The 11,564-nt window shown below is 46.5% G+C and overlaps 1 protein-coding gene across 1 annotated transcript; it reads left to right on the forward strand.

Moving 5' to 3' along the window:
- Positions 1 to 2,535: 2,535 nt before the first annotated feature.
- Positions 2,536 to 4,354, forward strand: ovca2 (OVCA2 serine hydrolase domain containing). Its single transcript, XM_078548197.1, has 2 exons — positions 2,536 to 2,819; positions 3,618 to 4,354. Exons 1-2 carry the CDS (start codon positions 2,627 to 2,629, stop codon positions 4,118 to 4,120), a joined length of 696 nt encoding a protein of 231 aa, XP_078404323.1. The 5' UTR covers positions 2,536 to 2,626; the 3' UTR covers positions 4,121 to 4,354.
- Positions 4,355 to 11,564: the final 7,210 nt, after the last annotated feature.

Raw genomic sequence — 11,564 nt, forward strand, 5'->3', positions numbered from 1 at the left:
TGACCCTTTAAGACTACAAAGTCAAATTGCTGTTATGTAAACACAGTGTCAATTTATTCAGAGATTGATTTCCATTCAGGTAAGAAAGCTAGCTCTGTCTGTCCTTAAAATATCAGTGGTGGGGACAAGAGCCTGTCGATATACTGACTCTGGTGTTTTCTGTTCCTGGAGAGTGACTGTACATCACAAATAACTGACTTGGTTTCTAGGTGTGACACAGAAGTTTGATTAGAATTTGAAATACAACAAGAAAAGCGTTGCTGGACATGACTTTTCATTGCATTACATTACATTACTGGCAAATCCTCGGTGGCAGTGTTCATACTAATCAATGGGTGCTTTGTTTCATACGGTCAGGAGGTTGAGCGTGGCACTTGAAGTGTGGCAGAGAGGAAATAGTACTGGGCATTCCTGTTGGGGGACTCCCTTGGCGATTCTCCCGATTGGCCACCACAATTTTGACGGAAGGATAGCGGAAAACCGCGGAGATTTCCGCTAACTTTCTGCTGAAGTTACACCAACCAATCAGGAAAAGCCCAAGGAAATTCCATCGACCATTTTGTTAATATCATAGATAAATTTGCGATATAAACGTTATATTTATGTACTATATAAATGTATGTCATAACGTTGCGGTATTCTACGACAACCTTCTGCTTTGTTCTTAACAATCGAATCCTTTACTCGCTTCCCTGCTGGTTCAGTGGGTATGTGAACTGCTTGATGTTAGTATTTGGCCAACCTAAGTGGTGCTAGAGTTAGCCCGAGTGTCCTCGAAAGAGGTGGGAAAGTGAAATTCTGCAGGACAGCTCCTTCTCATTTTTATTTTAAAGTGACTTCACAATTGAAGCCTGAAAGCAGCCCAAGAAGACGACAAGTGCCACTCACCCTCAGTCACAAAATGACTTCAATTTTCTGATGGTGTAACAATGTCAGTGAATGAGGAAAATTAGCCATGACCTTCAGGAAGTATCTCACTTAAGTCTCTCGCAAAACCCGTGGCAAAAAGAAATGAAGTCCTTATGGAATCAAGAGTATAATTGCTAATTGGATCGAAAATTGGCCTGACATCAAGAAGCAGAAGGTACCCATTAATGGGAATTACTTGAGTGGGGCGGCTGTGATTAGTGGTGTCCCGCAGGGATCAATCCTTGGACCTCTGCCTTTCATTATGTAGTTTATGAGAAGAATGATTGATTTTTCTGATGTCCGAACTCTGCTGAAAAATCAAGACATGTCAACAATTTGGAAATAGTTTGCTCGGAATAAAAGGCTGAGGGCCTGAGAGAGATGTTGCAAATCCTGTTCGCCCTTGATAATAATAGCCTGGCAAATCAGATAATAATAACTGTGAGCGGTGTAATTCGGCAGGCACAAGCAGGAAAAGACTGGGACAGTTGACAAAGTCAACGAAAGTCCCCCCCCCCCACAACGTGAGGTAGCAATTGCCGAGGGACAGGTGTCAGGATAATGTAGAATATATTAAGTTCATATATATTAAGTTCAACTAAATTGTATTGATGCTCTGTGACATTTCCATCTGGCTGTGATCTCTGTACAGTATTTGCATTTATATAGCATCCTGCATGGGGCCTCAAGACGTCCCAAAGTCAATGAAATAATTTTGAACTGTAGTCACAGTTGTAACATGGGACACGGGGCAGTCAATTTACGCACAGCAAGCTCCCATAAACAACGATGAGATAATCTGTTTTAGTGGCTGAAGGATAAATATTGGTTCCAGGGCATCTCCCTTTCTTTGAATAGTGCTGTGGGGTCTTTTATGCCCACCTGAGAAGGCAGATGGGGTCTTGTGTCTCACCTGAAGAGGGCACCTCCAACAGCGCAGCACTTCCTCAATGCGGCACTGAAGTTTTGGCATAGATTTTGAGCTCAAGTCTCTAGGGTGGGACTTAAAACCGAAACCTCGGAGCGGGAGTGCTACCCACTGAGCCATCACTGGCATAGTGATTATACAGGGACCAGTCAAAATTCGTCTCATTCCCTTGTCTTTCTACCCTCACAGGGGGGTGTCTGCTATTGGAGGGGAAGCAGTATATTGCACTCTTTATCCTCGCGAAAACGCTAAATAGATGTCCAAATTAATACATGAGTGTTGCAGATAAAGCCTTGGTTCGTTTCCTCCTGTGGTTGTCTCACTGTTGTACTCTAATGGAAGTTCTTCCTCTTCTAATCTGTTTATTGATTGTTTGTGATCATGGCCATGTGTTTAGATTTTGGCTCTGTCCCCAGTTAAGCGTCAGAAAGCTCTCGGGTGAAACACGCTCTCTCTGATTCAACGTTTTACCTTCAGTGCAGACTTTACACTGAACCACTTGGCGCTTTATTGTGTCATATATTCGTGTGTGGCGTTAGATATTTCTCCTATGCCATAGAAATTATTCATTCATCCTTCGACAGGGAGGGACGGAGAAGTATTGCTGGTGGGATCAGTGTATCTATGTGCAAACAATAGTTTGACAATGACTCAGTTCAGCAGGGAAGTGATGGTATTTAGGGAGGTGGGGAGGGTGCAGACAGCCGGTACTGTGCACCAGGCTCTTGGTTATCCAGTCGGACCGCTTTAGCCGGCGGGATCCTGCCGGTTATAGTTGCCGCCTGTGTAATGGCTCCGCCGCCGCCGGTGTTGCGGCTTCTCTGCGTTCACGGTTACCGACAGAACGAGAGAGCTTTCCGGGAGCGGACCGGCGCCCTGCGGAAAGCGCTCAGGAAACGCGCCGAGCTGCTGTACGTGTCGTCGCCGCTCAGGGTGCCCCCTCCGCGGGGGGCCCCGGCTCAGCCTCCCGCCGCCGGGGACGGTGAGTCCAAAGCCCGGGGAGCCGGCCTTACCCGAGCCCGGGGAGGAGGGACGGGCCGTGGGGTGTGGCGGGGTGGGGGGGGGTGGGGGGGGGGGCAGCAAAAATCACCCGTCAGCGGCCTGTAACCGTCCGACGAACCCAACTGCTTCACCAGTGCTCTTCCTCTCTGCGAGCTGTGACACTGAATATCCTCAGGGCCACTCGGGATGGGGCATAACAACCACTTGCATTTATATAGCGCCTTTAAAATAGCAAGAACGTCCCAAGGCGCCTCACAGGAGTGTAATCAAGACAAAATTTGAAGCTGAGCTAGATAAGGAGATGTCAGGTCAGATGGCCAAAAGTTTGGTCAAAGAGGTGCAGGGAGGGAATTGCAGACCCAGGGCACCAACGGTGGAGCGATTAAAATCAGGGGTTCTCAGGAGACCAGAATTAGAGGCGAGCAGATATTTCAAGAGACTTAGGGGGTTGTGGGGTTGGAGGAGATTACGAAGATAGGAAGGGGCAAGGGAAAGAAGGGATTTGGAAACAAGAATTTTAAAATCAAGCTGTTGCTTAACCAGCAGCCAATGTAGGTCAGTGAGTACAAGGTGATAGGGGAACAGGATTTGGTATGAGCTAAGACAAGGGCAGCAGAGTTTGGATGATTCCCTCCAGGACCAATATATCCTTCTGATGATGGACAGTAAATACTGCCTTGCCAGCATCGCCCACATCCCAAGAGCAAATAAGTTTTGTACTTTGGCCCAACAATTCACACTGAGAATTTGATAATTCTGGTATGTTTCATTGATCCAGGGACTCGAGCAGGGGAAGCTGAGGAAGATGCCTGTGGCTGGTGGTTCTCGAACCCAGATGAGGACAGTTTCAACGCCCTGGATCACGTGGAGACCTCCAAAGGACTTGAAGAATCATTGGAGACCATCTCCAAAGCCATGGTTGAGTTGGGCCCGTTCGATGGTATCTTGGGCTTCAGCCAAGGAGCAGCTTTTGTGTCTATGATCTGTGCTCTCAAGCAGCAGGGAGATCCCAGATTCCAGTTTGATTTTGCAATCCTTGTTGCAGGCTTTCGGAGCAGGTGCAAGCTCCACAGCCATTTCTACCAGGAGCCCATTGCTGTTCCATCTTTGCATGTATTTGGCAACACTGACCAGGTCATCCCTGGAGAAATGAGCCAGGAGCTGTCCACATCTTTTGTGGATCCTGTGGTTCTCACTCACCCGGGAGGACATTTTGTTCCTGTCTCTGCACCTCAGAAGCCAGTTTACTTGGAGTTCCTGGAAAGGTTTCAGAAGAAATAACTTGAGCCACAAATAGGCTGTACCATTAAAACATTTATACTGGAGCTTAGAATGATTACAGCACAAAAGGAGGCCATTTGGCCTGTTGGGTCCATGCCTGTTTTCCGCAAGATCAACTCAGCTTGTCCCGTTTCCTACCCCCCCCCCCCCCCCCCCCCCAACCACCTTTTCCCATAGCTCTGTAAATGTTTTCTTTCCGGATAATTATCCAATAAAATAATATATTTTTTGAAAGCCATGAATGAATCTACCTACACCACTCTCTCTGACTATTCCAGAATGGAACCAGATGTTGTTGATTTGTGTTAAAGTCAAAGAAACGATCCTGGATTGTTCATACGGGGAATGGAGGTACTGGGCAGGAAAGAATGTCCAACCTAGTACTGGCTGTTGGAATAATTGGAAAAGTGAAAGGCCCTGGGAACCAGTGCAAATCCCGCACTCACATCGACTCATCAACTTAATTAATCCTTGCCCTTGTCCAACACTTAACAGGCTTACAGTTTCCCAAAGAGTCACTGGATGCTAATTAGGAGTGGTAACTCTGGCTGATTCTTCCTTTCCCTTCCCTTCTCTAGCCCAAGGCCAACTGCGAGTGACTCCACTGCCTCCTTTGCTGTGGGCACACATCACATTGAGGGAACATAGCACCTGTGTCATATGTACAAATAAACCATGACATATTTACAAAAAACAAAAATAAAGACTTGCATTTGTTTTTAGGATGGGATGTGAGTGGCACTGGCAAGCCCAGCATTTTGTTGCCCATCCCTATATAATGCCTTTCATGACCATCGGATGTCTCAAAACGCTTTACAGCCAATGAAGTACTTTCGAAGTGTAATCACTGTTGTAATGTAGGACAAGAGGGCTGATTTTTTTCCCCCCCTGCTTCACACACCCAGATGTGTATAACAGGGCTGATTTTTAGCTTGTGGTGGTGGAAAGCAGAATCTAGCGAATCGGCTGCTGTGTTACACACCCCGACTCCATTTCGTTTCCATTAAAGTCGATGGCTGATTCACTTCCACCACTGCCAAAAGTTAAAATCATCCTTCGTGTTTCCAATGTGCTCTGTGTTCACCTTGGACTCCCTCCACTCCCATACAATTTTGATGCCCTCTGTCATTGACCTGCCCCCACCCACCCAGTTGCCTGGCAGGAACGTGCACCAGAAAGTGGCAGACACGGGGCCAGAGAAGCTGGGTGCAGCCTTGAGGCTCAAAGCATTGGTCATGACTGCCCACCTGACCCAAAGATGCGGTGGAATGAGGTAAAACTCCCTCAAGCCTCCTTCAGGGATGCCAGGGCCCCTCCTATTCGTCAATTGAACAGGAAGGACCTTGGGAGAAGGGAAAGCTGAGCGTGGAGGCTGGCAACATGCTCCTCTGCTGAATCTGCAGGTGAAGCTCCTCCTCAGCCCATGTGGACGATCTAGAACTCCCAGAGCAACATAATGGGAGTGGAGATCCCTTGTGTTTAGGATTCTGCCCCTTTATCCTCAGCCTTCAATCTTGACAATAGATAAAAGTGAGGAAAATGGGGGGCCTTCAGCTGAAATCCAGGAAAAGGGAGTGAAAATTAAGTGTTTTGTGCCCCAGGAAGATGACCCAAGGGTCCTGTTGGGACAGTGTGATGGCTTAGCGTGTTAGTACTGTGTTGTGAAAGACATGGGGATATGTCTGGAATTATGGAATTATTGATTGAGTACAGGGGGAGGTTTCTTGGCCTGTCATGCCTGTGCCGGCTCTTTGCTTGAGCTTTCCAATTGATCACATTTTCGGCCTTTTCCCCATAGCCCAGCAATTGTTTTTCTTTCAAGTGTTCATCCAGTTCTCTTCTGAATGTTACTGTTAAACCTGCTTCCAAAATTCTTTCAGGGAGTGCATTCCAATCACTAACTCTCACTGTGTAAAATAAAAGTTTCCCCATGTCTTCTTTTGCCAATCAGCTTAAGCCTGTGTCCTCTGGTTACTGGCCCTTAACCGACTGGAAACAGCTTCTCCTTATTTACTCTATCAAAACCCTTTGGGATTTTGAGCACCTCAACAAATCTCCTCCTAACCATTCAGTGAAATCCTGATTTGACTCTGCTTCACACCATTGAGCAAAGATTGGCCATTTCCACTGCCAGGAAATATAAGTTGTTATTTGGGAAGGAAGGAGAGTTTGTCCACCTGGTCTCAAAATAATCAAGGACCCCTCAGTAACAAATGACTGGGGCAAAACAGATCTGGGTTCTGCCACCCAAGGTCTTTTGGACAGGGCAGGGCTGGCAATAAGGATGGGGCAGGAGGTCTGTAGGGTTGAACTGAAGGATGATATAAATGGAACACACAACCTCCCTTGAGTGTGCTAGGTCAATTAACATTTTCAAGACAGATTGATGGATGCATTTTTAAGTATTAAAATAATCCAGGGATACGTATCAGAAATGTGTAGGTGGAGTTGAGATACGGATCATTCATGATCTGCTTCACTAATACCCTTAGGGGAGGAAATCTGCCATCCTTGCCCCGGTCTGATCTACACGTGACTCCAGACCCACAGCAACGTTGTTGACTTAAATGCTCTCTGAAATGGCCTAGCAAGCCACTCAATTATATCAAAACGCTACAAAGTCTACAAAAAGGAACAAAACCGGATGGACCATCTGACATTGACCTTAGCATTGGAAATGACAATGGCCCTGTCAATACTGCAAAATCCTCCTTACTAACATCTGGGGTCTTGTGCCAAAATTGGGAGAGCTGGCCCACAGACTAGTCAAGCAACAGCCTAAAGTATTCGTACTCATGGATTCGTACCTTACAGATATCCCAGACACCACCATCACCATCTCTGACAATGTCCTGTCCCACCAACAGGACAGACCCAGTAGATGTGGCAGCACAGCTGTATACCTCCAGGAGGGAGTGACCCTGAGAGTCCGCAACATCGACCCTGGACCCCATGAAGTCTCATGGAACCAGGTCAAACATGGGCAAAGAAACCCCCTGCTGATTACCACATACCATCCTCCCAGTGCTCCTCCATGTTGAACACTTGGAGGAAGCACTGAGGGTGGCAAAGGTGCAGAATGTTTCTGGGTTGGGGACTTCAATGCCCATTGCTGTGTGGCTCAGTAGTACCATTTGTGACTGAGCTGGCCGAGTCCTAAAGGACATAGCTGCTAGACTGGGTCTGTGGCAGGTGCTGAGGGAACCAACAAGAGGGAAAAACTTCTTGGCCTTGTCCTCACCAATCCACCTGTCGCAGATGCACCGTCCATGACAGTATCGGTAGGAGTGACCACTGCACAGTCATTGTGGAGGTGAAGTCCCATTTTCATATTGAGGATACCCTCCATCGTGTTGTGTGGCACTACCACTGTGCTAAATGGGATAGATTTCGAACAGATCTAGCTACTCAAAACTGGGCATCCATGAGGTGCCATCAGCAGCTGCAGAACTGAATTCAACCACAATCTGTAACCTCATGGCTTGGCAAATCCCCCACTCTACCATTACCATCAAGCCGGGGGATCAGCCCTGATCCAGTGAAAAGTGCAGAAGGGCATACCAAGAGCAGCACCAGGCATACCTAAAAATGAGGTGTCAACCTGATAAAGCTACAACACATCTGCTAGACACCAGATGTAGCATGCGATAGACAGAGCTAAGAGATCCCACAACCAATGGATCAGATCTAAGCTTTGCAGTCCTGCCACTTCCAGCTCTGAATGGTGGTGGACAATTAAACAACTAACAGGATGATGAGGCTCGATAAATATCCCCATCCTCAATGTGGGGGAGCCCAGCACATCAGTGCAAAAGACAAGGATAAAGTATTTGCAACCACCTACAGCCAGAAGTGCCAAGTAGATGATCCATCTTGCCCTCTTCCTGAGGTCCCCAGTATCACAGGTGCCAGTCTTCAGCCAATTCGATTCACTCCCCGTGATATCAAGAAACGGCTGAAGACACTGGATACTGCAAAGGCCATGGTCCTGACAACTTTCCAGCAATTGTACTGAAGACTTGTGCTTCAGAAGTAGCTGCATCCCTAGCCAAGCTGTCCCAGTACAGCCACAACACTGGCAAATACCTGGCAATGTGGAAAATTGCCCAGATATGTTCTGTTCACAAAAAGCAGGACAAATCCAACACAGCCAATTACCATCAGTCTACTGTCAATCATCAGTAAAGTAATGGAAGGGGTCATCAACAGTGTTATCAAGTGGCATTTACTTAGCAATAACCTGCTCATAGGGCCACTCAGCAGCTGACCTCATTACAGCCTTGGATCAAACATGAGGTGAGGTGACAGTGGCTGCCCTCGACATCTGGGCAGCATTTGACTGAGTGTGGCATAAAGGATCCTTAGTAAGACTGGAGTCAATGGGAATCGGGGGGAGGGGTGTGGGGGGGTGGGAGCTCTCTGCTGGTTGGAGTCGTACCTGGCACTAAGAAAAATGGTTGTGGTTATTGGAGGTCAATCATTTCAGTCCCAGGACATTGCTACTAGAGTTCTTCATGGTAGTGTCCTAGGCCTAACCATCTTCAGCTGCTTCATCAATGACCTTCCCTCCATTATAAGGTCAGAAGTGGGGATGTACGAATGTTCAGCACCATTCCTGACTCCTCAGATACTGAAGCAGTCATGTTCATATGTAGCATGACCTGGACAACATTCGGGCTTGGGCTGATAAAATGGCAAGTAACATTCATGCTACATATGTGCCAGGCAATGACCATCTCCAACAAGAGTGAATCTAACCATCTCCCCTTGACATTCAATGGCATTACCATTGCTGAATCCCCCACGATCAACATCATGGGAGGTACCATAAACTAGAAATTGAACTGAACCAACCATATAAGTACAGTGGCTACAAGAGCAGGTCAGAGGCTGCAGAGAGTAACTCACCTCCTGACTTCACAAAGCTTGTTGACCTTCTATGAGGCACAAGTTAGGAGTGTGATGAAATACTCTTCACTTGCCTAGATGAGTGCAGTTCCAACAATACTCAAGAAGCTTGACACTATCCAGGACAAAGCAGCCTGCTTGATTGATCCTCCACCACCACCTTAAACATTCATTCCCTCCATCACCCACGCACAGTAGCAGCAGTGTGTACTATCTACAAGTGTGTACCATCTACTGCAGCAACTCACCAAGGCTCATTTGACGGCTCCTTTGAAACCCACGACTGCTACCATCTAGAAGGACAATGGCAACAGACGCATGGGAACACCACCACCTGCAAGTTCCCCTCCTAGTCACATACCATCCTTACTTGGAAATATATTGCCATTCCTTCACTGTCGCTGGATCAAAATCTTGGAACTCCCTCCCTTATAGCACGGTGGGTGTGCCTACATCACATAAATGGGGTGGTTCAAGAAGGCAGCTCACCATCACCTCAAGGGCAATTAGAGATGGGGGATAAACGCTGGCCAAGCCAGTGATGCCCACATCCCATGAACGAATAAATTAAAAATTATCTGATTGAATGGTGGGATAGGCTGGGGGAGCCTACTCCTGTTCCTATGTTATTTTTGTGAACTGTTGGTCGATGAGATTATCTCACCAGGGATGGCAAGTTGCAGCAGCCATTTCACTCATTTGGACACCCTTCCCCATTAACTGATAGACTAACGCTTACACAAGCATCCCTCACGATGGCCCACAGGGTGTGTAACCCAGGCAGCCCCCTGGGCATAGATTTATACTTCCAAGCTTATAAATCATCTTAATCATCTTTGGCTCCATTTTGATGGATTTGTTTGGAAATGGAAGATGACAGGAAATAAACAGGGACGTCCAGGGAGATGCCTGCTGGCAGCCTCACAGCAGATGGCTTGATGTGTTGAACAATAATTTGATATAAAATCAAATGATTCTTATTAGAGTGGCAACCACTCAACAAGGTCAAATGATCAATCACGGCAGAAGCAGAAACTCTGTAAAACACAAACTTCTTTGGTCATTTGAGGTTTATTTTGGGTTCTTTTTGGTTTCGCCCCAGTTCCAACTCAGTGAAGAACAGTAACAGATTAGTGACTGGGATCGTATTCCAAGGCTGAGAGCAAACCTCTGGCTCACAGGTTTCAAGGCATTCACAGGAGCAGACTGATTCAGCCCAGCAGGTCTATCCTGTGTTAATGCTTCAAACAAGCCTCTTCCATCTTTCTTCATTGAACGCCTATCAACATCTTCTGTTCCCTTCACTCTCATGTGCCTTCCTAATTTCTCCTTAAATGCATCTGTGTTGTTCACCTCAACCACTCATGAGGTAGCATTCAAACCTCTCTCTGTCTAAAGAAGTTTCTCCTGAATTGTGACTATCTTATATTTATGGACCCATTGTTATGGCCTCGCTCACAAGTGGAAACATCTTCTCTACATCTACCCCTTCAGACCCTTTCATCGATTTAAAGATCTCTATCAGTTCATTCATAAATCTTCTCTTTTCCAGGGAAGAGCCCCAGTTTGGGTTGGGGGTGGAGGGGAGGGTTCTGGAGTTTGCTTGTACTTTTCCCGCCTTTCTGATTTTGGACATCCCATCACTTAATTGACTTTAAAGTCCTGAGGTTGTGAAAACCTCTATGTAAATGCAGGTCTGTCTTTTATAAAGCACCTTCAATGTAATACAACATCCTGGGATGCTTCACAGAGGTGTCATCAGACAAAAATGGGTGCCATATGAAAGGAGATATTTGATCAAAAGCTTGGTGAAGAAGCTGGCTTCTAGGAAGAACCTTGAGGGAGGCTACAAGGGTACAGAGAGGCAAAGCTAGGAGGGAGTTCAAGAGAGTAAATGGAAGTGACTTAAACTTTGAGGCTTCTGATCTGTTTAAGAGTTGGCCTGCCTACTTTGTGTTTCTGCAGCTTTGGGAAATCCTTGAACTCAGTCACACTCAAATGAAGAAAGGACTTGGCAGAGGGAAACAGTGCCCAGGACTAGTAAATTTTCCCACATAATTTTAAAAATCACAGGGTGATCCTTTGGGCATATTCGTGGGGCAAAAAGAAACATGCATAAATTATTCTTCAGCTTGGCCCGTACTTCTCAACGGTGTTATATCCTGCAATGACATTTGGAAAGTATTTACTAACAGGAAGAATGAATCCAATTCATTGTTTCCTCTCATACTGTTGGTACATCGGTACCTGTTGCACAAGCAAAGCACCATGAGATTGCTGCTTTACTGCAGTCACTTATTCTCTCTGCAATCTTTCAGCTTCTTTCTCCGTCCCCCTGTCAAAACCTCCCATAATACAAGAAGGCAAACGGACAAACTACCCCACAGCCTCTGCCTCCTTCCTGTTACAAGCTGCTAGGAGCTGTGCTTAGGGCTGCAGCATTGATTTGACCCCTGGTTCCCTTCATCCACCCTTCCATATGAATAACTTTGATAAGGTTAGGACACTCCATGTTTTTGACTGGTTGCTGGTGCAG

The sequence above is a fragment of the Cetorhinus maximus genome, chromosome 9 (assembly GCF_964194155.1).
Source record: "Cetorhinus maximus chromosome 9, sCetMax3.hap1.1, whole genome shotgun sequence".
NCBI lineage: Eukaryota > Metazoa > Chordata > Chondrichthyes > Lamniformes > Cetorhinidae > Cetorhinus > Cetorhinus maximus.

What these genes read in the sequence shown, in the direction of transcription:
- ovca2 (XM_078548197.1), top strand. Translation starts at nt 2,627, where the DNA reads ATGGCTCCGCCGCCGCCGGTGTTGCGGCTTCTCTGCGTTCACGGTTAC. An exon ending in GCCTCCCGCCGCCGGGGACG is followed by an intron (nt 2,820 to 3,617) that starts GTGAGTCCAAAG and finishes TCATTGATCCAG; the next exon opens with GGACTCGAGCAGGGGAAGCT.